Source organism: Neodiprion pinetum, chromosome 5 (genome assembly GCF_021155775.2).
Source record: "Neodiprion pinetum isolate iyNeoPine1 chromosome 5, iyNeoPine1.2, whole genome shotgun sequence".
NCBI lineage: Eukaryota > Metazoa > Arthropoda > Insecta > Hymenoptera > Diprionidae > Neodiprion > Neodiprion pinetum.
The window spans coordinates 27,275,741-27,300,390 of record NC_060236.1 but is presented as its reverse complement, the minus strand read 5'-3'; the positions used below and the strand labels follow the sequence as shown (position 1 = coordinate 27,300,390).

The 24,650-nt window shown below is 34.2% G+C and overlaps 3 protein-coding genes and 1 long non-coding RNA gene across 8 annotated transcripts; 3 read left to right on the top strand and 1 right to left on the bottom strand.

Moving 5' to 3' along the window:
- Positions 1-83: 83 nt before the first annotated feature.
- LOC138191068 (uncharacterized) lies at positions 84-5,203 on the top strand. The gene is made up of 5 exons (XM_069136809.1): positions 84-221; positions 3,064-3,188; positions 3,450-3,939; positions 4,010-4,092; positions 4,540-5,203. The coding sequence occupies exons 2-5, from the start codon at positions 3,184-3,186 to the stop codon at positions 4,610-4,612; spliced, it is 651 nt and encodes a 216-aa protein (XP_068992910.1). The 5' UTR covers positions 84-221; positions 3,064-3,183; the 3' UTR covers positions 4,613-5,203.
- Positions 5,204-5,404: 201 nt separating this feature from the next.
- LOC138191069 (uncharacterized) lies at positions 5,405-9,667 on the top strand. Of its 3 annotated transcripts, XR_011177350.1 has the most exons (5): positions 6,812-7,515; positions 7,676-7,800; positions 8,061-8,550; positions 8,621-8,703; positions 9,151-9,667. XR_011177350.1 is itself a non-coding variant. In XM_069136811.1 (4 exons), exons 2-4 carry the CDS (start codon positions 7,796-7,798, stop codon positions 8,666-8,668), a joined length of 477 nt encoding a protein of 158 aa, XP_068992912.1. In that variant the 5' UTR covers positions 6,812-7,515; positions 7,676-7,795; the 3' UTR covers positions 8,669-9,667. The 3 variants fall into 3 exon arrangements, 2 of the variants coding, with proteins under 2 accessions (XP_068992911.1, XP_068992912.1); XM_069136811.1 differs by having other exon boundaries at positions 8,127-8,550; positions 8,621-9,667; XM_069136810.1 differs by lacking the exons at positions 6,812-7,515; positions 7,676-7,800 and adding an exon at positions 5,405-6,457 and having other exon boundaries at positions 8,127-8,550; positions 8,621-9,667.
- Positions 7,235-24,063, bottom strand: LOC124218478 (Death-associated APAF1-related killer). Of its 3 annotated transcripts, none has more exons than XM_046624985.2 (14): positions 23,811-24,063; positions 21,609-21,818; positions 21,181-21,370; positions 20,479-20,616; positions 20,005-20,301; positions 19,616-19,854; positions 19,344-19,473; positions 18,178-19,251; positions 17,906-17,955; positions 17,301-17,763; positions 17,148-17,230; positions 16,656-16,983; positions 16,135-16,521; positions 7,235-15,951 (listed from the first exon to the last, which is right to left on the bottom strand). In XM_046624985.2, the coding sequence occupies exons 2-14, from the start codon at positions 21,791-21,793 to the stop codon at positions 15,295-15,297; spliced, it is 4,221 nt and encodes a 1,406-aa protein (XP_046480941.1). In that variant the 5' UTR covers positions 21,794-21,818; positions 23,811-24,063; the 3' UTR covers positions 7,235-15,294. The 3 variants fall into 3 exon arrangements, with proteins under 3 accessions (XP_046480941.1, XP_046480942.1, XP_068992909.1); XM_046624986.2 differs by having other exon boundaries at positions 20,479-20,607; XM_069136808.1 differs by lacking the exon at positions 23,811-24,063 and adding an exon at positions 23,209-23,225.
- On the top strand, positions 19,173-21,266 carry LOC138191070 (uncharacterized). The gene is made up of 2 exons (XR_011177351.1): positions 19,173-19,275; positions 19,620-21,266. It is a non-coding gene; the product is annotated as an uncharacterized lncRNA (long non-coding RNA).
- Positions 24,064-24,650: the final 587 nt, after the last annotated feature.

Below are 24,650 nucleotides of genomic sequence, written 5' to 3'. Positions count from 1 at the left end.
AAAGTTCGTCAAATTACTCACGAGGCTCTCGAACGATGCACATACTCAATCGTAGGTAGATCTAGATGATGTGTCATTTGAAATAATCGTCTTGTGAAAATCTTTCCAAAAGAATTAGTCCTGTTTTATTTTTTCAAATAGAACATTTGGTTTTTATAACAAAGTACTTATAAGAGAAGAAAAAAAAAAGAAATCCACGAAATTCGCAACGTTCGTTTTATGTAAGTCGTTGTAATATGTTAAATACGAACACGTAAAAATTTTCTTAACCATCAGTTATTGCATACGTGTAAAAGTATTTCAATTATCTGGGCAAGAAACAAACATATTAATTATTTTCAAACAGGGATACGTTATTTCATTTCAACATTTTTTATCGTACTATCCACAAGTTACAATCGATTAATCTACTTACATAGTTGAATTTTTCTTCTCAATTATTTAAAAACCATTCGAAAATTGTTTATTTCGCTTTGACATTTAAATTACTCGTATAATAAGGACGTGCGTAAAATATTTGAATATGAAAAATATAAGGCTAGACAAAACTATATCATTACACTAATTCTCTAAACTACAATTCGATTTTATTACACTATTACACTTGGACTTTTAAAGAATACGATATTACGTTCCAATTTACATTTCGCGAGTGGACGTGGTTGTATGTATCGTATTGACGAATAGAATGGTTATTCGTACGCTAAATACTATAGTTATATCTCTTGGGCAACGCATCAAATACACCGAGAAATTAACATTATTAATAGTATATTGGTAATCAGTTTTTTCCTATCATTATACATTCCATATCATTCTATTTTGTAAACAATTCTTTCTTTAAAAACGTCATCGGAAATTCCGTTAATACTTTCATGTGTATAATCATAGCTTAACAATTACATTTAATATACTATTTAAATTGGAACAAAAAATCATCGTCCGTATAGTTGCATACGACACACTGAACTATTCAATTGTAGCCTAGCGCAATATCCTGCAAGGTAAATAATACACGTACCGCAAGTGTATGTACATACCTATACAAGTATGAGCAATTGACACAATTACATATACAACTTGAAAATTCGAAATCGAACCATGATATACCTATAAGTAAATCTTTGAATATTTATTAATTCAATTTATACAATTTTTCTTCCAAAAAGATAAAATTTAGGCGTGACGAAAGCATTTTCGGTTAAACAAATTCAAACACATTTACATGGGTATGTTGTTGCTTTAGTTTTAAAAAAGATTGGTTAAAATATGTGAGTGAAAAACATAATAAAAAAAATCAATTATTCTAAGATTGGCTAACTTATGAGAAAAGTCTTTTGTCACGGAAATAAAAACTTACCAATTACCTATCCTTGAAAACCACATCGAGGTCACCGATGGTATTAGTGCAGTGATAATGGATTATATCTAAATTAGATGACATTTTTTAAGCTTATATCTTGTCGATAAGTAAATTATACATATATCGATGGCTCAGCGGAACAACATTGCATCGTAGAATTTTGTTGTACTTTAGATTTGATTTCAATTTCAAGTATATCGAGTTAAAATTCAGATTGTAACATTTCCTAAGGTTGCGCCGCAGCTGCGTACATGCGATTTGAAATTAAAATTATTGTTGCTGGTTCTTACAAAACGTGATTAAGTTCAGTCATGTGCCAAAAGATATTAAATATTTGAATCGCGCAATTGAGAATAACGATTAATTAATCATCATCAATGAGCAATTGACGAAAATAATCGAGCGTGTTAGATAACAAGTGTAGTAATTATTTATGCTCCACAAATGAGCCATGATGAGGGAAATAAAAGTTAAATCCTAATCGCATTTCCGTGTTGAACAGTATCAATATTTCTTCAGTAGCGAAAAAGCGGAAAAATTTTCGAATGACATTGTTATTAGAGATACGATCGTATAGAACCAAATTTTGAGATACAATGTTTTTGTGCTTACAATCAGCCATCGATGTATGTATTTTCATGTGTTTCATTCGGGCGGCGATGTGAAAAAAAAAAAATTGATAATCGTACTTCTGGTCTATACATAACCTATTTAGAGTTATAAATTTATATTTATTTATTTATATATATACTTCTCGCAAAAATTAAAGGAACAACAAGATTTTCGAAATTTTTAGGTGATTTTCAACAGGCTGTATTTCAGTGAAAAATGGTCGTGCAAGAAATAAAAAAACAAAGCTTTTGAAGCTTGAAGACTCTAGTTTTTGAATTTTTTGGTTAAAAATTTTTCGAAGCACTATTAGCCATGCAATCCTTGGATAAAGCACGAAGAAAAAATTTTCAAAATTTTTTAAATTTTTTTTTTCGCTCTACGGGCATGGAAAAATTTTTCCGAGCTAAACCAATGCACAGGTCGCATAGCCTGTTTATTCAGTTTCAAGATGCTTTTTTTTAAACCTCGATACGACCATTTGTCTTCGAGATATCGAATTTTGAATGCCAAAGGATCCTTTTTCACTCAACTGCCGATATCTCTGGAACTACTGGTCGCACAGCGAGCCGAAGGGCAGTTTCTTTTTCTGCAGAAAATTTCCTACAAAAATCTGTCATGGTTGATGTTAAAAAAATTTTTTTTCCACCTGTAGCGTTAACATGAAAAAAGAGCAAAAAAATGCCATTTTGCCTTTTTTTGAATAATCGACTGTATCTTCGTCAATATTGGGGGAAGAGCTTAGGTTAGAAGAAAATTTTACAGCCTAATGTACCCCAAAGGTCCCCCTAAATCCAACTATTAACTCCCACATGTAAAATAACTTGAAGATTGACATTGACTACCGTCACTCAAAAGAACACTGTCTCCACCAATTGTAATTGTGAATTCGACTACATCTTAGTCCACTTACTTAATTCAAAAAAAAGGTAAATAACACTTAGAGACATTCTTATTTCAATTAATCAAAAGGTTCTTACTAATCAATAATATATAATAGCTCTAAGAGTATTACATCTACAATATTTAAGTCTGATTACTTCTAGTACTATTATTTATTTTATAAAAAATCTTTTTGTTGTTCTGGACAGTTGAATAAATAAATCGCTCTGAGGAGGGCCCATATCCGGGTCGAAACGTTAGCTAAAAATACGTTTACTTAGTTGACCGATCACCAAGATTCTGTAATAGATGTGTCATTGCACCATACAATGAGGTAATACAGTATTATATACATAAATCAATGGCTAATGTAATTTGTTCATGAAAAAAAATTGGGAGAAAAAAAATAAACTGAATCTGACTGTTCGAAATACGTATCGGCAGTGGTAAAAAGTAATTTGTGATTAAGATTAAAGAGCTTATTGAAAATAGTAAGACTATTTCCTTTCTTTCTCTGTTTTAGTTTTAATGAAAAAACTAGAAATGAATGATGCTGTGTATTTTTTATTTTTTTTTTTTGTTCAAATGGAACAAGTCTGTTGCTGCATTTTATGCAGTTCAGCAATTCAACGTTAAACTGCATTCTGTTCACGATATCCAGTACGAAACTTCATACCGTAAACCTAGAAACAGGAGCTTTTACTATGTATGACGCTACGCACGGCAATTACGTGACGCAATGTGCCCTCTCCTCTGAGATGGTAAAAGTGATATCACTCCTCTCTGTTCCGGGGGTTGCCAATATTATGATTGGTTTGTTGGATAAAAAATTATTCTCCGTCACCTGGAAACTTGACGAAATCACAGGCTATCCTACATATAACGAATTTGCCAAACTTGCCGATGAAACGGTGACATATACTTGCGCAGCTTTGACTCAAGATGGCCGGTACGTCATCACTGCGGACACTGGCTGCTCTGTTACTATTCACAGTCTTCGAAACGGGTATAAAACAATCAAAACGTACAAGAAATCTGTTACTAGCCTTGATACTCAGTGGCTAGAGAATGAACGCTGTCACATGGTAAGTGATTTTGTTGCTCAGTACTCGATAGAATTTAGTTCCTTTATTATTTCTCCATTTATTTCAACAGATCTGTGCCGGCAGTCGTGATACACTTGTGCCAATGGTCCACAGGTGGAGATTTGACCCTACGGAGAATCCTGTTTCTCAAAGGTAAAGCATCCCCGTAGCACAAGAAATATGTTAAACTGAAACGTAAATGAAGAAAGATTGATGGCAATTTTTTATTTTTCTTTCAATTTTTCACTTTATTTTTATAAATTTTGTTCATCGGTCTACAAATTAATTTATATAATAATGTAATAATATAATGTTTTTTGAGGACAAAAATCGAGTCGCTTATGCAACTGAAGGAGGTCAAATATTCTTGTTTGATTCTAAAAGATTTGAATGATTAAAAAAAATTATAGTAATCACACCGTTACCTCAGAAGCGGTGATTTTATACCAAGTATTATAAATCTGAGGAAATGGGATGCGACATTGTGAATTAAATACAATAAAGTTAATTTAAACCGATGCCCACCGTTGTTAACGGCAGTTGTCATCGATTGTTATGAACTAGTGAGATGTTTATTCATTCCTCTTTGTTCAATAACAGCCAGGTTCCTATCCTTGAAAACCACATCGAGGTCACCGATGGTATTAGTGCAGTGATAATCGGTTTTATCTAAATTAGATGACATTTTTTAAGCTTATATCTTGTCGATAAGTGAATTATACATATATCGATGGCTCAGCGGAACAATATTGCATCGTAGAATTTTATTGTACTTTAGATTTGATTTCAATTTTAAGTATATCGAGTTAAAATTCAGATTGTAACATTTCCTAAGGCTGCCCCGCAGCTGCGTGCATGCGATTTGAAATTAAAATTATTGTTGCTGGTTCTTACAAAACGTGATTAAGTTCAGTCATGTGCCAAAAGATTTTAAATATTTGAATCGCGCAATTGAGAATAACGATTAATTAATCATCATCAATGAGCAATTGACGAAAATAATCGAGCGTGTTAGATAACAAGTGTAGTAATTAATTATGCTCCACAAATGAGCCATGATGAGGGAAATAAAAGTTAAATCCTAATCGCATTTCCGTGTTGAACAGTATCAATATTTCTTCAGTAGCGAAAAAGCGGAAAAATTTTCGAATGACATTGTTATTAGAGATACGATCGTATAGAACCAAATTTTGAGATACAATGTTTTTGTGCTTACAATCAGCCATCGATGTATGTATTTTCATGTGTTTCATTCGGGCGGCGATGTGAAAAAAAAAAAAAATTGATAATCGTACTTCTGGTCTATACATAACCTATTTAGAGTTATAAATTTATATTTATTTATTTATATATATGTATGTATGTGTGTGTGTGTGTGTGTGTGTGTGTGTAATATGTATATTATACATACTGATGAATAAGAATTCTCGACCTCGTATGTAATCTATTATAGAATCCTGGTGATCGGTCAACTAAGTAAACGTATTTTTAGTTAACGTTTCGACCCGGATATGGGCCCTCCTCAGAACGATTTATTTTTCTCAACTGTCAAGAACAACAAAAAGATTTTTTATAAAATAAATAATAGTACTAGAAGTAATCAGACTTAAACATGGTAGATGTAATACTCTTAGAGCTATTATATATTATTGATTAGTAAGAACCTTTTGATTAATTGAAATAAGAATGTCTCTAAGTGTTATTTACCTTTTTTTTGAATTAAGTAAGTGGACTAAGATGTAGTCGAATTCACAATTACAATTGGTGGAGACAGTGTTCTTTTGAGTGACGGTAGTCAATGTCAATCTTCAAGTTATTTTACATGTGGGAGTTAATAGTTGGAAGTCATTAATTAAAAAGGTTAAAGAACTGTGTTTCTTCACAGTCAGTATGTCATTGTGTTAAAAGGTTTTTAAAGAAGGTCTTTTTAGCAATAAAATTAATTCGCAAATGTCAAAGAAGTGGAGGTAGGCTCTTTATAATTAAGTTCCACATGTCTTACGAAAAATTATTGTTGGTTGAACCGATTGAGTCAACAGGTGAATAACGACTGATGGGAGAAAACAAATATAATCCAGAGTGAAGGTGAACCTATTATAAACAATTATACAGAAAAACAATAAATATTTTGTGAGAAAAGTTATGTAGAAAGGACTGTGTAATGGGGACAAAAAAATTTTTTTTGTATGTAGTTAAGGTTAAACAATATTTGTTGTGTGGGCGGAGATTAGAGGTTTGTAAATATTACTTAAATGTTCAACATCTTGTCTAAGATTAACGGAATTGGTGTGACCTACAATGTTGCACATTTCTAGTAATAGTCTTTTATAATAATTGTGTTCTTCACAAAGGATGTTTGTATTGTCGTAATTAAAAGTGTGTTGTTTATCGATACTATGTTTCGTTAGAGCCGTGTGACGTTCTTCAATCTCATGTACATTGCGTTGATGTTCCCTGATTCTGGTGTTAAGGTGGCGGCCAGTTTGACCTATATAAACTTGGTTGCAATCATTGCAAGGTATTTTATACACAACATTGGATCGTTTGCCCATGGGGATCTTATCTTTTCCCGTATCAAAAACTAGTTGTAAATCTTTTGAATTTTTTCCAACAAACTTGACATTATGTTCGGCGAATAGACGGTTAACTGCGGGAGCAGAGTCAATATTATTGTCAGGTACGTTGTTGATGTAGGTGCGTCTCTTATTAATATGTTGGTGTAATAGGCCATGAGGATAATCATTCCATCTTAGTATATTGTATATGAGCGACAGGTTTTTTTTCTGGAACTCTGTACCAGCAAGTTTGATGGCTCGGTCAACTAGGTTAATGATGGTGCCTATTTTGTAGGACATTGGATGGTGAGAATTAAAATTCAGATATCTTTGTGACCAGGTTTTTTTGTGGAACCAATTTGTTTTGATATTATTATTGTTGTATATCAGCAATACATCTAAGAAATTGATGGCGTTATTTTCTTCTGTTTCGATAGTAAATTGTAATCGTGGATGATATCGGTTAAAAGTATTAAGAGTGTGATCTATTTATTCTTTAGGAACAGCAGTAAGACAACACAACAAATATTGTTTAACCTTAACTGGATACAAAAAAATTTTTTGTCCCCATTACACAGTCCTTTCTACATAAATTTTTTTCACAAAATATTTGCTGTTTTTCTGTATAATTGTTTATATTTGGCTCACCTTCACTCTGGATCATATTTGTTTCTCCCATCAGTCGTTATTCACCTGTTGACCGAATCGGTTCAACTAACAATAATTTTTGGTTAGACATGTGGAACATAGTCATAAAGAGCCTACCTCCACTTCTTGGACACTTGCAAATTAATTTTACTGCTAAAAAGACCTTCTTTAAAAACCTTTTAACACAATGACATACTGACTGTGAAGAAACATAGTTCTTTAATCTTTTTAATTAATGACTTCCAACTATTAACTCCTACGTGTAAAATAACTAGAAGATTGACATTGACTGCCGTCACTCAAAGAACATTGTCTCCACCAATTGTAAATTGTGAATTCGACTACATCTTAGTCCACTTACTTATAAAAAAAGGTAATAACACTTTGGGCCATTCTTTTTTCAATTAATTAAATTGTTCTTACTAACCAATAATATATAATAGCCCTAAGAGTATTACATCTACAATATTTATTGTCTGATTGTACTTCTAGTATTATTATTTTAAAAAGAATTTTTTTGTTGTTCTTGACAGTTGAATAAATAAATCGCTCTGAGGAGGGCCCATATCCGGGTCGAAACGTTAACTAAAAATACGTTTACTTAGTTGACCGATCACCAAGATTCTGTAATAGATGTGTCATTGCGCCATACAATGAGGTAATACAGTATTATATACATAAATCAATGGCTAATGTAATTTGTTCATGAAAAAAAATTGGGAGAAAAAAAATAAACTGAATCTGACTGTTCGAAATACGTATCGGCAGTGGTAAAAAGTAATTTGTGATTAAGATTAAAGAGCTTATTGAAAATAGTAAGACTATTTCCTTTCTTTCTCTGTTTTAGTTTTAATGAAAAAACTAGAAATGAATGATGCTGTGTATTTTTTATTTTTTTTTTTGTTCAAATGGAACAAGTCTGTTGCTGCATTTTATGCAGTTCAGCAATTCAACGTTAAACTGCATTCTGTTCACGATATCCAGTACGAAACTTCATACCGTAAACCTAGAAACAGGAGCTTTGACTATGTTTGACGCTACGCACGGCAATTACGTGACGCAATGTACCCTCTCCTCTGAGATGGTAAAAGTGATATCACTCCTCTCTGTTCCGGGGGTTGCCAATATTATGATTGGTTTGTTGGATAAAAAATTATTCTCCGTCACCTGGAAACTTGACGAAATCACAGGCTATCCTACATATAACGAATTTGCCAAACTTGCCGATGAAACGGTGACATATACTTGCGCAGCTTTGACTCAAGATGGCCGGTACGTCATCACTGCGGACACTGGCTGCTCTGTTACTATTCACAGTCTTCGAAACGGGTATAAAACAATCAAAACGTACAAGAAATCTGTTACTAGCCTTGATACTCAGTGGCTAGAGAATGAACGCTGTCACATGGTAAGTGATTTTGTTGCTCAGTACTCGATAGAATTTAGTTCCTTTATTATTTCTCCATTTATTTCAACAGATCTGTGCCGGCAGTCGTGATACACTTGTGCCAATGGTCCACAGGTAGAGATTTGACCCTACGGAGAATCCTGTTTCTCAAAGGTAAAGCATCCCCGTAGTACAAGAAATATGTTAAACTGAAACGTAAATGAAGAAAGATTGATGGCAATTTTTTATTTTTCTTTCAATTTTTCACTTTATTTTTATAAATTTTGTTCATCGGTCTACAAATTAATTTATATAATAATGTAATAATATAATGTTTTTTGAGGACAAAAATCGAGTCGCTTATGCAACTGAAGGAGGTCAAATATTCTTGTTTGATTCTAAAAGATTTGAATGATTAAAAAAAATTATAGTAATCACACCGTTACCTCAGAAGCGGTGATTTTATACCAAGTATTATAAATCTGAGGAAATGGGATGCGACATTGTGAATTAAATACAATAAAGTTAATTTAAACCGATGCCCACCGTTGTTAACGGCAGTTGTCATCGATTGTTATGAACTGGTGAGATGTTTATTCATTCCTCTTTGTTCAATAACAGCCAGGTTCCTATCCTTGAAAACCACATCGAGGTCACCGATGGTATTAGTGCAGTGATAATCGGTTTTATCTAAATTAGATGACATTTTTTAAGCTTATATCTTGTCGATAAGTGAATTATACATATATCGATGGCTCAGCGGAACAACATTGCATCGTAGAATTTTATTGTACTTTAGATTTGATTTCAATTTTAAGTATATCGAGTTAAAATTCAGATTGTAACATTTCCTAAGGCTGCCCCGCAGCTGCGTGCATGCGATTTGAAATTAAAATTATTGTTGCTGGTTCTTACAAAACGTGATTAAGTTCAGTCATGTGCCAAAAGATATTAAATATTTGAATCGCGCAATTGAGAATAACGATTAATTAATCATCATCAATGAGCAATTGACGAAAATAATCGAGCGTGTTAGATAACAACTGTAGTAATTAATTATGCTCCACAAATGAGCCATGATGAGGGAAATAAAAGTTAAATCCTAATCGCATTTCCGTGTTGAACAGTATCAATATTTCTTCAGTAGCGAAAAAGCGGAAAAATTTTCGAATGACATTGTTATTAGAGATACGATCGTATAGAACCAAATTTTGAGATCCAATGTTTTTGTGCTTACAATCAGCCATCGATGTATGTATTTTCATGTTTTTCATTCGGGCGGCGATGTGAAAAAAAAAAAAATTGATAATCATACTTCTGGTCTATACATAACCTATTTATAGTTATAAATTTATATTTATTTATTTATATATATTTATATATATATATAATATATATGTAAGCTTGTGCGTAATCAAGCTTGGCTGCGTCGCTTATTGACACGCGTGTGAGAGTCAGTATGTAACAAGACTCCGAGCTGTTAGCATCAAGGTTATTATATTGATGTACACAAGGGTTTGCTATCGGCAATTGTATAGATTCAGGTTAGCTATAAGATTATTAGTAAATGGTAATATCTCTGTATTTCACTAATTTGTACATATTTTTAATATTACAGTTGTTAACTGCATCTTGCATGTGTGGATTATCACCCTAATCTTCATTCCTTCCCAACAATATAATTATTGGCTTACAAATCTATACAATGGAGAGTAAAGCAAAGTTTTATTTTGTCTCGGAGCCCGGTGTGGATTCAAAAAGCACCGTAGTTAAAGTGAAAAGAATACAGCTGCTCGGCCAAGAGGAAATTTTTTCGTTTCCGGCAGATAAGCAGACTAGTGCTCAACATAAAAAGCTTTTTGAAAACCCAATAGTGAAGAATGTCGTTAAAAGTTTGAAGATCCGCAATAAATTTCGCAATGTGGTATTGACCTTATCTGAAGACCTTGAGAATATTTACTTGGATACAGAAGGAAACGTCGTGTTGTTTGATGAATACTTAGAAGAAATCACAACAGAGCAAGAGTCAGAGGTAAACGAACGGTCAACGGTCACATTTGAAAGAAAAACTAGCGATTTGATAAAAGATATAGTGATTGAAAAGTTCGACACGGAAAATATAAATGCTAGTGTGTGGATTAATTTATTTGTGCAGGAATGTGACAGAGTAGGGATTGTAAAAAATAAATACGCTGAAGTATTACGATTGTTTTTAGAGAAATCCGCTTTAGATTGGTATAATGTATTTCTTAGGCAGAACTCTTTGTTAAATTGGGAGGCATGGAATAACGCCTTCATTGATACCTTCTCTGTACAATCCTGGACGGATATAGCGTATGCCTATAATTTTAAATTCTATAACGGCTCGTTATTAGAATATGCGTTAAAAAAAAGGAGATTGTTGTTGGAAGCGGATGATAGCTTATCTACAAACACACAAATTAATATGATTGTAATCAGTTTACCAAAATTCATTCAAAATAAGTTAGATAGGAAATCTATCGCAAATATAGAAAACTTAATGTCAAAATTAAAACAACTAGGTAAAATCAACGATCCGAAAAATGATAACATAAACAAGAGAATGCAAAGTGAAAAAAAACCATGCACTATTTGTGAGAAGTTAGGTTTCAAAAATAGATTACATCCAGAAAATATATGCCGTAATAAAGATAGGCAAATTAAAAATTTTAAAAATGAAAATATAAAAGTTACAAATAATAATGAATTACAGGAAGTAGTAGCAAGTTATGAGGAAGCAAAAAACGAATAGTTCTCCCACTTATTAAAATTAAGCTTTTTGCAAATGGTTGCCCAGCAATCGGTCTATATGATTCTGGATCCAACATTTCTATGGTTAACGGTTCTTTTTTGAATGATAAAAGAAATTTTAAACAAATAATAGGTGGGAGAGATACTATTAAAGGTGTAGCTGGAACGGCGAAAACAGAAGGGATTGCAATAATACGTACTAAAATTGGTAACTTAGAAGAAGATTTTCCGTTTTTCATAGTTAAGGAAGGTATTGATTGTGATTTTCTACTGGGATTGGATTCAATAAAAAAATTCAAACTCTGTCAGAGCGAAAATTTGTGTATATCACAGAAACAACAGAAAAATAAAAACTTAGATAAGAAAAGTAACAATAATGAAATAAGTACTAATAAAATAGAGGATATGATAAAGAAACATGAAATAATATTTGCCAAATCAAAGTTTGATGTAGGAATAGTAAAAGATTATGAAGCCACAGTGAAATTGACAGAAAATAGATATATTTCAAAGAAACCTTACAGATGCTCTTTCCAAGATAAATTAGAGATTGAGAGACAAATAGAGGATTTGTTGAATGCAGGTTTAATAGAGGAGTCAAGCAGTCCTTATGCAGCTCCTGTAACCATGGTTTTTAAGAGAGAAGAAGGAAAAAGATCACGCTTGTGTATCGATTTTAAAGAGCTAAACAAAATTGTAGTGCCAGAAAGACAACCTTTTCCAAGGATAGATGATCTCACAATACGAGCCAGAAATTGTAAATTTTTCTCAAAATTTGATGTAAACTCGGCGTTTTGGTCGATTCCGGTGCGTGCGAAAGATAGATATAAATTGGCTTTTGTAACCCATCATGGACACTGGCAATGGAGATGTTTACCTTTTGGTCTGAAATCGGCTCCTGCTATATTTCAAAGAGTCTTAGCAAGCGTAATAAGGAAAAATAAATTAGATGCTTTCACAGTGAACTACATAGATGATATATTGGTGTTCTCCAAAACCTCCGAAGAACATTTATATCATGTGGAGCGAGTACTGCAAGCATTGTATGAACAAGGTTTCAAATTGAATAAAAATAAATGTCAGTTCGCCCAAGAAAAAATAACTTATTTGGGACACGAAATTGGAAAGAATATGATTAAACCAATAAACGATAATTTAGTGGCTATTAAGAAGTTTCCAATTCCTACGACAAAAAAACAAATTAGACAGTTTCTAGGCAAGATAAATTTTTATCTGGAGTTTATACCAAATCATGTTGGCTTACTAGATCCTTTAAGAAACTTGTTAAGGAAAAATGTATCCTTAGAATGGTCTGAAGAGTGTAGGAACAGTTTTAATTCAACAAAAGAATATTTGTGCACAGTTCCCGCTTTGGCAATTTTTGATCCAGAGGCTCCAATTTTTATTTTCACTGATGCAAGTATCGAAGGAGTTGGGGCAATATTGAAGCAGCCTCAGGAAGATAACTCGTTAAAGTCGGTGTTTTTCTTTTCTAGAAAGTTGACAGAAGCTCAGAAAAAGAAGAAAGCTATCTTTATAGAATGTTTAGCTATTAAAGAAGCCATTTTATACTGGCAATTTCATTTGATAGGCAAGAAGTTCGTTGTATTCACTGATCATAGACCACTGGAAAAATTCAACATAAAAAAAAGTAATGATATGGAACTAGTTCAGATTTTGAATTACATTTCACATTTTGATTTTGAAATTGTGTATAATCCAGGTAAAGAAAACATTGAAGCCGATTGCTTGTCTAGAAATCCGGTTTTGGAATCACACGAGGATACAATAAGTGATTCTGTGATAAAAACTACAAACTTACTAAAATTGGAGGATATCAAAGAAAATCAAAAAAAAGTTAAAAACTGATGATAAATGTGTTATTAAAAGGGGAATAATTTATAAAATTCTAAATAATAGAGAAAAAATATGGATCACTGAAGAATTTGGAAAGTCTCTTATCATCAAGGTACATGTTGATCAAGGTCATATAGGCACAAAACAGTTAATTTTAACTTTTGGCCAAAAGTTTTATTTCAAAAATATGTATAAACACATAAAATTAACTTGTAAAGCCTGTGAAACATGTATTAAAAACAAATCGAGAATAGGCATCTTTAAAGCCCCTTTATCTCAACTTGGACCAGCAAAAGAACCTTTCGAAATAGTGTCTATAGACACAGTAGGAGGTTTCAAAGGCAATAAAAAAAAAAAAAAATATTTACATTTGGCGGTGGACCATTTCACAAGATTTGCATACATAATAACCTCAAAGACTCAAGTTGCAAAAGATTTTATAAATCTAATCAAGAAAGTAGAAAAAAATGGAAGCATTAAATTAGTTTTATCAGATCAGTATCCTGGTATAAATTCAGCACAGTTTAAGCAGTATTTAAAAAAACAGAAAATAACATTAGTTTTTACAGCAGTGGATTGCGCATTCTCTAATGGATTAAACGAAAGGACAAATCAGACTTTGGTAAACAGAATAAGGTGTAAAATTTATGATGATAAAAATAAATCATGGCCTCAGGTGGCGGAAGAATGTGTAAAGGATTACAACAACACAATTCACAGTTCGACCGGATTCACTCCTAATTATTTGCTGACAGGATTAAACGATTCATTTTTACCCAAAGAAGTGAACGACAATAATTTAACAAACTTAGTCAACAATAGAGAAATAGCTTTTATGAAATCAAAAGAAATTCACAACAAAAATAAAGAATACTATGATAAGAATGTAAAGAAAATAAATTACAATGTAGGAGACTTAGCTTATGTACAAAATGTAAATAAATTAAATAAAAATAAAATAGATCCAATTAGAGTAGGTCCGTTTAAAATTAAAGGGAAAATTTCTGATGTAATGTTCTTGTTAGACAGTGGATTGAGAAAAAGGGAATCAAATATTTTTCATGCTAGTAAGTTGGTTCCTTACACCGACGGAACATACCCTCGGTCTTAAAAAGGGGGGATGTAAGCTTGTGCGTAATCAAGCTTGGCTGCGTCGCTTATTGACACGCGTGTGAGAGTCAGTATGTAACAAGACTCCGAGCTGTTAGCATCAAGGTTATTATATTGATGTACACAAGGGTTTGCTATCGGCAATTGTATAGATTCAGGTTAGCTATAAGATTATTAGTAAATGGTAATATCTCTGTATTTCACTAATTTGTACATATTTTTAATATTACAGTTGTTAACTGCATCTTGCATGTGTGGATTATCACCCTAATCTTCATTCCTTCCCAACAATATAATTATTGGCTTACATATATATTATACATATTTATATGTGTATGCGCATGTGTATATATATATATATGTATATATCACAATGTTTTTCTTTTCGTTTCATTTACTTTTAATAATCTTACCCTAGACAAGAGCAGTAAAAAAATTATTCAAAATCAAGTGTAAAATACAAGTAAAAAGTATACATTATCCAAAAAGGATTGATTAGGATGTGTACAAATAGAGTTTCCAAAGGAAAACTTTATATCAAAAGTACTAAGAATAAAATAAATGCACCATACAATGAGGTAATACAGTATTATATACATAAATCAATGGCTAATGTAATTTGTTCATGAAAAAAAATTGGGAGAAAAAAATAAACTGAATCTGACTGTTCGAAATACGTATCGGCAGTGGTAAAAAGTAATTTGTGATTAAGATTGAAGAGATTATTGAAAATAGTAAGACTCTTTTCTTTCTTTCTCTGTTTTAGTTTTAATGAGAAAACTAGAAATGAATGATGCTGTGTATTTTTGAATAATTTTTTTTTTTTTTGTATAAAACTGCTAGAGATTAGAAAAAAGATTTGAATGATTAAAAAAAATTATAGTAATCACACCGTTACCTCAGAAGCGGTGATTTTATACCAAGTATTATAAATCTGAGGAAATGGGATGTGATATTGCGAACTAAATACAATAAAATTGGTTTCAACCAATGCCCACCGTTGTTAACGGCAGTTGTCATCGATTGTTATGAAATGGTGTGATGTTTATTCATTCCGTTTTTTTCAATAACAGCTAGGTTATAAATTGAGCCTTCGCCATCAATGGTAATGAACCTTTTAAAGTTTTTTGAAATGCATACATTAGTCGCTAAATTACCGTCAAGTTTAATAACGCTCAACAAACCGGGTGTATCGAAATCTTTTGGCCGTTTATCAGACCAACAGAAGGAAGGAGAGTTGTGACCATTGCCGTTAATCTCATTTGTGTCCTGTTCCGACGAATAAGCTGAAACCGCACTGCCAGTTGAATTTGATACCTCTTCAGTAGCATCATCATGGTTGTTGTTCAAGGATTTATTTTCAGATTCTTGTATAACGCTACTGAATTGAAAACTTTGGCTATTCTTCAAAGGCTCGCGAGGTAAATTGAGATCAGTGGTTACATTCAAATTAGAAGAAACCGTCAGGTCTGTGTAGCTTTGACTAATTTGTCGATTAGAACCTGCTATATTATTCTGCGACGAGCTTTCACCAATTCGAGATATGTTCCACCAGGCCATCTCGTTGCTCAAAGAGAGAAGAATCTGTTCGTTGAGGCTCGAAGGTCCCCAATATAGCTGTTTTACAGCTCGACGATGGAGATCTAATAGTTGTATCTCCTTACTAGATTTTCCATCAATTATCTGATTGGGGATATTGAGAATAAAGTATAATTATATATCAGTCTTGTTCCTCTCGCTTTTGAAGATGTTTCAACTTTCGCAGTTTCAACATCTTGTTCAACGCGTATGTAAATTAACAAATTTGTGGTAAAATTAAGGTGAAAAAAAAAAAAACAAAAACAATCATATAGTAAAATTGCTTACCATAATTTTACCCCTTTTCATTCCGACAGCGAGTAAAGTTCCGTTGGGTGAAAAATTACAGGCTGTTATTTCATCAGGCAAATTTTGGACGGTATTTTCTTGAAACGCTATAGTGTTACCAACTTTCTTAGGCACCAGTTTGCAAATAGTGAGACATCCCGAGGCGTTGGCTAGTGCTAAATAATTCTCCTCGTCGCTGAGAGAGCAGCAGCTCACTTTACCCATCTTTGTCGGCACGTACTTAACTCGAAGCCGCCATTTCCGGTCCCATAGTTTTGCAACTTCGTTGGCTACGGTTAACACGTGTTTCACGTTTTTTAAATATTTGGAAAATATCACAGATCCGCTATTTTCAATTAATTGGTTATCCTCAGGACCCTCCCAGATCTGAAACTCGGAGAACGGTAAGTTGAAAAACAAAACAGAAAGAAAAACTTAATCAACCGTCTAAACTGAACAGTAAACAACTGAAATAGAAAAAAATAGAAAATATAGAATAGATAAAATGGAAAATCTCGCACCTGCAAATCCGCGGGTCCATTATTGCACACGATTACATTTTTCTCCTCGATTCCGAGTATAGTCATAAATCTCACGGAATACGACAATTGCAATATTTGATCATAATGTTTGTGTTTTAAGTCAAACAAGAATATTTGACCCCCTTCAGTCGCATAAGCGACTCGATTTTTGTCTTCAAAAAACATTATATTAGTTATCTTCGCGTTAACCGATGGTGCCTCGGCGATAACATTGTCATTTTGAATAATCTGCACTGTTCTATTGGATGTGGCTACAGCAATAATATTTTTCTCAACTGATTCGACAATTGCGTCAAACAGGGGCAGTCTGAAAGCAGGAAAGCAATATGTCGATGAAATTAATTTGTAGACCGATGAACAAAATTTATAAAAATAAAGTGAAAAATTGAAAGAAAAATAAAAAATTGCCATCAATCTTTCTTCATTTACGTTTCAGTTTAACATATTTCTTGTACTACGGGGATGCTTTACCTTTGAGAAACAGGATTCTCCGTAGGGTCAAATCTCCACCTGTGGACCATTGGCACAAGTGTATCACGACTGCCGGCACAGATCTGTTGAAATAAATGGAGAAATAATAAAGGAACTAAATTCTATCGAGTACTGAGCAACAAAATCACTTACCATGTGACAGCGTTCATTCTCTAGCCACTGAGTATCAAGGCTAGTAACAGATTTCTTGTACGTTTTTATTGTTTTATACCCGTTTTGAAGACTGTGAATAGTAACAGAGCAGCCAGTGTCCGCAGTGATGACGTACCGGCCATCTTGAGTCAAAGCTGCGCAAGTATATGTCACCGTTTCATCGGCAAGTTTGGCAAATTCGTGATATGTAGGATAGCCTGTGATTTCGTCAAGTTTCCAGGTGACGGAGAATAATTTTTTATCCAACAAACCAATCATAATATTGGCAACCCCCGGAACAGAGAGGAGTGATATCACTTTTACCATCTCAGAGGAGAGGGTACATTGCGTCACGTAATTGCCGTGCGTAGCGTCATACATAGTCAGAGCTCCTGTTTCTAGGTTTACGGTATGAAGTTTCGTACTGGATATCGTGAACAGAATGCAGTTTAACGTTGAATTGCTGAAAGCGAAGTTGCAATTATTCGATCGTGCGGCGAGGATGATGCTCATTTTATAAAAATGATACAGAACGTTATGCTCAAAACGTCTGTAACGAATTTAGGATCAATCGTCAAACATTGATATTTTTCATCAAAACTTACCCTGCCATTGAAATTTGATCAATTAAAACTTCGCCGGTCCACTTCCATACCTGAGGAAGGAAAAAAGTTGTTCAAGTATCTATTACGGTCGATATTGTACAACAAGGAATGAACTCTGTTATAAAATTTCAATCATTGACCTCAAATTTCAAACATTGTACGTTTTGACACAGGTTTTAATCATTTTGTTCATGTTTCTCTCTTAATTTAGTACCTAGTGCTTTTCTTGGACAAAATATCAGATTAAGAAATTAATAAAATGGCCAACATACCATGATGTTCCCATTCTTGGTACAGGCAGCAATTTTCTGGCTACTTGAGCAAATAGAAATATCCATAATTTTCTGATCCTTGACTGCGAAAGTAAATTTACTGTGATCCTGGTTGATATCGTTTTCGTACATTGTTTTCCAGTCCTTCTGCCTGGTTCGAGGATTGAGAGTTTTCATGTAAAACTCTCGTTGTTTGCTGAGATCGAATAACTTTGCTGTACCGTCTTCGCTAATAGAGACAAAGTACTCTCCGTTCCTCGGAGTGATAATCTTTCTGATGGGATAATCCCTATTGTTCCCATAAAAAACAACGTGGTGCCCGTCGTGGCAGTTCCACAACACAACTTCTCCCATGTCATTTCCTATGAGGATCACACTAGCTTCGTTAGTAAAAGCGACAGATCGCACCTGCATGTATAATTCATCGCTCAGAGAATTCAAATTCTGATTGTTGTTCTTCAAATGGCTTAAATAGAGGCTGCTCTGTCGCTCATTTGCCAGAGACTCAGCCATGTCTCTGACAAAGCCCGAATATGGGTGTTTCAGGGCCACTTGAACAAGGTCGAGGCAGTTCCGTCTTCGATATTCGGCGAGGGTTGAGGCCTGTTGTACGAGGAATTTCTCAAGATCTGTAACCTTATCCAAGAGCTCTGGAGATTCCTGGGTAATGTGTTTTCTGTACTTTTTTAAATCAATTAGAAGATCACCAGGACCGATATGGTAGATTTTTGCCTCGATGAATTTAAAATTAAGATAAACTTCCGGAAATTTTTTTAGTAACTCTCCCTCTTCCATATGGTGTCCAATATAAGAATAGATGTAATTGTCCTTTGGGAGATTTGACAATTTCCAGTTGCATGCCTCAAAATTTTTATTCACATAAGTCTTATGGAGATTCATTAAGGATTCTGCTGTCAATTTGTCTCGAAGGTGACGCAGCACCAAGTTGTGAACACCGTATATATATGTTTTTAGATGTACATGCCACTGTCTCACGGCCATTGATTTTTTGCAAAATTTAGACATTATCAAATCGACTTCTGGTGGATCCAGATCCCAAAATATTGACAATGTCTGCAAGGAGCATAATTGAGGATGGTAAGATTAGTTAGTTCATTTTTTTAGTTTATTAAAATTGGATATTCTTTTTTTTTTCATTAACAAACCTTTGTTGTGATGTTCACGTCTTCAGGGAATATAGCAAACATTTCATAGTAATGTATTTCGTCTTTGGAAAGCTTATTTATGCACATTTCGAATATCGCTTTCAACTTGTCGAGACTCTCTTGCAAAACGCTGCAATGAATAAGAAATACATGAATGGATAGTGGCTGTTAGTTGCTCAATTTAACGCGAAAAATATTGCAGGGATGTAACGATTTTTTTTCTTTTTTTTAATCAAGACAAAAATTAACACTTGGCTATTCATGATACGTACGCAGATTTCTTCTTCTTCAATGCATCGAGGTAGTAAGACCACGTGTCAGCCCTTTTATCACCTTCGATAAGACTCTCTTTGACATCTTCAAATTGGGCTGAAAACATCGCGATCATAAGAGGCATTCCCTTGCATTCCTCGTGTATCTGGCGAGCCTGTTTGGGCAGCTCCGAGGCATCGACACCGATAGCTTTGGCAAACAAGGCAAGCGATTCTTTCGGGGTGAAGCCCTCGTTCATCTGAAACAAGTTGAGAAAAAGAATTATCAAAACAAAGCTAGACATGACGGCACAAAAAGTAAATAGATAAATAAGAGAAAACTGAAATTACGTTCGAGGCAATAGTAAATTTTTGCATTGTACAAACATTATCAAGGCAGGAAAACTCACCTCAATGATATCGCATTTTTTTCCTCTCAGTATGTCTGTGTCAGTTGTCAAGACAAGAGTCTTGCATCCAAAATCAAATGCTTCGATAATTTCGCGCCGATTAACATCGTCCAGTATTAACAGGGCATGATTATGTTTGGAAAAATGGTGCCTCAGAAAATATTTGAGAGAGTCTTCACTAGTCGGTTCTGTCAACAGATCCAGATTTCTCACTCGGTGAAAAAGCATGTTCAACTGAGTGAGTATGTTCTCTGCGACTGATTGTTCCGATCCAAATTTAATCCAGTACATTTCCTTCTGTCATGGGCAATGAATAAAAGTTGGTTTTTGATTACAGAAAATTTGTTAGCCTTTTTCATATTAAAAACTTAATTGCATTAGGATTGTTTTTTTGTAAATGTCAATTAAAAATTGGTACAAATTTCGTTTATATAATCAAGCGACTGACTAATTAGTTCTCGACAATCGCATTACCTGGAATAAATCAGTAGCAAGATCATCGTCCTGTAAAGTTTCACTGACCAAAGTTGATTTACCATATCCTGGCAGCGCATGGAGAGCCAGGTAATTACTTGGTTTCAACTCTTTCAGCCCTTTGCGCAACTGTTCCATCTGAAAATACATGTCCAATTATTGATGTTGTAGTCCATTGAATTTTTTTTATTGCATATATCAACTTGCAGATTAGAAAATAGAAGTCTAAGAAGGTTACCTAAGTTGATTAGCTTGTAGTTTTTGACCATTCAAATAACAGTAAAATATATTCTGATGATATTGTTTTTTTGTGGTAAATTTATCGGGGTTTGAAACCTGAGAACTCGAAAATGTCAAAAATATTATGCAATAAATGCCAGTTATTGTAATAGAAAGACTAAATTAGATTGAGACTGGGTACCGGCATTCTTGAATTCATAGTTCAGAGAATAATGAATTTCAATTTTGCATGTACCTAATTTATTTACCATAAGAACTTACCGATTTTATCAACGCCGCATTTGAAAGCACAGGATTAAAGAAAATTCATACAATATAAAACATTACACAGCAATAATATAAAGATCTACAGTAAGTTAAACTAAATTTCAAAGTATTCGAAAAGATAAATGTTGATGAGTTGAGAGATTATAGTCTTTAAAAAAGTATAATGAGATTACTAAAGTGAAAAAATTAATAAACCTTTCTTGTCCTTGACACATTTAGCGATGGAATTGCAGGAAGATGCGGGTGTGGGACGTTTTGTCCTACGGGAGCATCTAATGAATCTACACTGTCAAAATTCTCTTCGAGCTCATCCATTTCTTTGCTGATCCAATCATAATTTAGTCGCATAGCTTCTTTAAATATGGAATAAGCCTTCGGACCGCGTCTAAAGATTATGCAAACAAAAAAGGTGCAATTGTGAGAAACAATTCAATGCATGCAGAAAAGTGTAATATTTTGAGTTTGAACAATGTTAATAAAAAAAGTTGGTGATAATGTTCTCTCTGATTAATCTAAAGCTTGAAGAAATATGAGTAAGGTTTGTAAGAGGAAACATGTTTTAAAGAAATACTAATATAGACTTTAAATAGACAAAAAAAAAAAAACTCCAAGGAGCAATTTACCCCGGTAGGTGAGATAGCAGCTTCCGGATTTGCAACTCTCGATTTCCTGCATTAAGAATCTCTTCATTGGATGCCAAGGTGATGATGTTCTTTGCAACCAGCGTGTCAAGGACATTCTGATAGTCGAGATCACGGACGATCGCTGGTTGCACTTGGAGTAGGATATTCCGATGTTTCTCTTCCATTCTCAGGACAGACTCCTAAGGGAGCCTTGAAACAAATTCATAGATATATCACACATAGATATAAACACATCACCGTACAGGGTGTAAAAAAAATGGATGTCCCAGAAGTGCGCTGTCATATTTTGAGTAAAGAACTTAAAATTCATATACTCGTAATGTACAGTTCAGTTTCAATGTTTCGTATCGCTTGAAATTGTGAGCAGAAGGGGAAAAAAATTGGAATATCCGACGTATGATGTGTACAAAATTTGAGTATCCTTCATCACCATTCGATTGTTTAAAATTCTTCTTATATACTATACAGTCGCATGCAAGAGTGTCCGGCCAAAGATAATCTTATGATTAAGTAACGCTTGAAGGATGCAAAATGGAAACACAAATACATCATCGTAAAGTTCTTTTATTTTGCAATTAAAATATGTAATTCAAAAATTGTTAATAACGGTCAACGATTATTTGTAACAAAAATAACACTCTTTGCTTCTTCATAAAGGTCCGGCCAAGCATAAATTACGCACTCTATGCAAAAAAAAAATATAGTAACTTGAGAAAAAATAATTGAAAACGGTAATAAATGTAAGATTTTCATCAATACTTGGTAGGCATACACTTCAAAGCTATCATGGCAGAACATCGGTGCGGCCTTGGTTCAATAGGTATGATGATCTCTATAAAGGGTTTAAAAAAGTCGCGCATCAGTAAAAAGAATAAGAAGGCCAGATTGGAATACGCAGAAAAATATCAGAGCTGAACTGTTGAAGATTAGAAGAAAGTGCTGTTTTCAGACGAAACTAAAATTAAATTGTTTGGTAGAAGGTAAATTCGATGACCAAAAGGTACTAGAAAATCTTACATTTATTACCGTTTTCAATTATTTTCTCTCGAGTTACTATATTTTTTCTTTGGATATAGTGCATAATTTATGCTTGGCCGGACACTTATGAAGAAGCTAAGAGTGTTATTTTTGTTACAAATAATTGTTAACCGTTATTAACAATTTTTGAATTACATATTTTAATTGCATAATAAAAGAACTTTACGACGATATATTTGTGTTTCCATTTTGCATCTTTTAAGCGTTACTTAATCATAAGATTATCTTTGGGCGGACACTTTTGCATGCGACTGTAGCTGTGAAATGAAAAGTGCAAATGTCATACAATTGGTCTGGTGAGTAAGGTAATTTTTGTTGATTACGAAGCTGCGGTCGGATTAGGCTATACGACATTGCACAAGGAAAAGTCTCGAAACGACAAAACGTCAGATCTGATAAGCCCTGTCTTGTTTTTTCTATCAGACTGCCGGACAAAAGGAAAATCTTTTCTTCTACTCTGTAGTAGTTCTATTGCCCCATCAAAGCGTGAATTTTGTCAATAACGCTTATGTCAGGGGCAGCTTAGCATTACCGGCATTACCTAACGGAATGAAAATCACATGCCGCACCATCAGGCGGACTCCAAACAAAGTGGAGTCCTGCACGTGAGCTTCGTTTGTTTGCACTGGTTAGTGCTGCCAACACAACAAAATACGATGAACAAATGGTGACCCTGATTATCGGTGATAACTGATTTTTCGCTTTTATCGACATGTAGTGACTAATTTAAAATCTAGGTGCTCAACTAATGGCAGTGTACCTGTAAATACTGCGAACTTCAAAACTTAGTAAAATATAACGAATATATATGTATAATCCCGTTTCAAAATGGCGCGGCAAATTCTTATCTTCAAGTGTCTTCAGCTACAGGTGACTATCCGGTGTCGCGAACGCATCGGTTTCAGATCCGGAAATTCAAAGTAACCCACGCGCGGAGTAGAGAAACTCGGGATGAAGGCCAACGCACTGACCTTTCTCTACCCGTGTGATCAGGTGTCAATGAACGGACTTCGTGCCGGTGGCACGGAGATGAAAAACTCGGTTTCTGACTTTGCATAAGCGTGGTTAAATTCATACGTGGCTCCGACGTAAGAGGGAACAAACGTAACTGTACTTTTCTGGCGAATTCTTCCAAGAACTTACCTCTCTGAGCGTTGGCGTCGAACAGGAGGTCGCGTCAGATAATGCTCAGCTAAAGTAATAAAATATGCCGCCTGCTGATGAAGTTCGTGGTAAATTCATTATTATTTTTTATACTTTTAAACGCACGCGCAGCGATTCTTTCACCCTCTCTGCACTTCGCGCATTTCAAAACAGAACGAGTTTCACTCAACTTTGTTTACACAGTCGATGCCCTCACTTACGTGCAACGCCTGTGACGGTCCGTCCGCAACTGAATATGCATGCATCGCCGGGGAAAGCTTTGGCACAGGGTATGAAGGTAGGAGAGAAAAGACAAAGGCATCTAGCCGAGTCTGCGATGCACCGGCAGATGGCGACACGCGCTTCACTTCGCTACGTTTCGTTGCCTTCGCGTTCTTTTTATCCCGTCAACGTTCCAATCTCGTCGTTTGTTTCCTAGAACGGAGGATTTTTAGATTTTTTCGATTCGATTATTACCTATGCGTCATAAATTAGCGCTGCGTACGTGACCGGGTATCGTGGGTATTGGATGAAATTTGGCAACTTCTGCATCCCGTATACTCCGAACAAATTATGGAGTGATCGGAATCAGCAAAGACTCACGGTAAACACATGCACATACATTCTACATCGAAGTAATCCTTTTGTCTTGTATTTTCCTCGAGAGCCACATCTAACACGTACGACGAGTCACGCGATTCTTTGTTAATAACTTCTAATCGATTTAAAAGAGATGCGTTCACACGTGGATGACAATTGTCAAAAGTATTTCGGCCCAATTTAATTTATTGTTAAAAATATTATTTCGCGAAATGTTGAGATATTATTCCAGTTATGTTT

Excerpts from the sequence above, each read along its gene's own strand:
- LOC138191068 (XM_069136809.1), top strand. Across the intron at positions 3,940-4,009 it reads AGAATGAACGCTGTCACATG|ATCTGTGCCGGCAGTCGTGA; the intron begins GTAAGTGATTTT and ends TTATTTCAACAG. Across the intron at positions 4,093-4,539 it reads GAGAATCCTGTTTCTCAAAG|CCAGGTTCCTATCCTTGAAA; the intron begins GTAAAGCATCCC and ends GTTCAATAACAG.
- LOC138191069 (XM_069136810.1), top strand. The coding sequence starts at position 6,372 with ATGTACATTGCGTTGATGTTCCCTGATTCTGGTGTTAAGGTGGCGGCC. Across the intron at positions 6,458-8,126 it reads TTGGTTGCAATCATTGCAAG|TACGAAACTTCATACCGTAA; the intron begins GTATTTTATACA and ends CACGATATCCAG. Across the intron at positions 8,551-8,620 it reads AGAATGAACGCTGTCACATG|ATCTGTGCCGGCAGTCGTGA; the intron begins GTAAGTGATTTT and ends TTATTTCAACAG.
- LOC124218478 (XM_046624985.2), bottom strand. The coding sequence starts at position 21,793 with ATGGAAGAGAAACATCGGAATATCCTACTCCAAGTGCAACCAGCGATC. Across the intron at positions 19,252-19,343 it reads ACGTGAACATCACAACAAAG|ACATTGTCAATATTTTGGGA; the intron begins GTTTGTTAATGA and ends TGCTCCTTGCAG. Across the intron at positions 15,952-16,134 it reads TGAAAAGGGGTAAAATTATG|ATAATTGATGGAAAATCTAG; the intron begins GTAAGCAATTTT and ends ATCCCCAATCAG.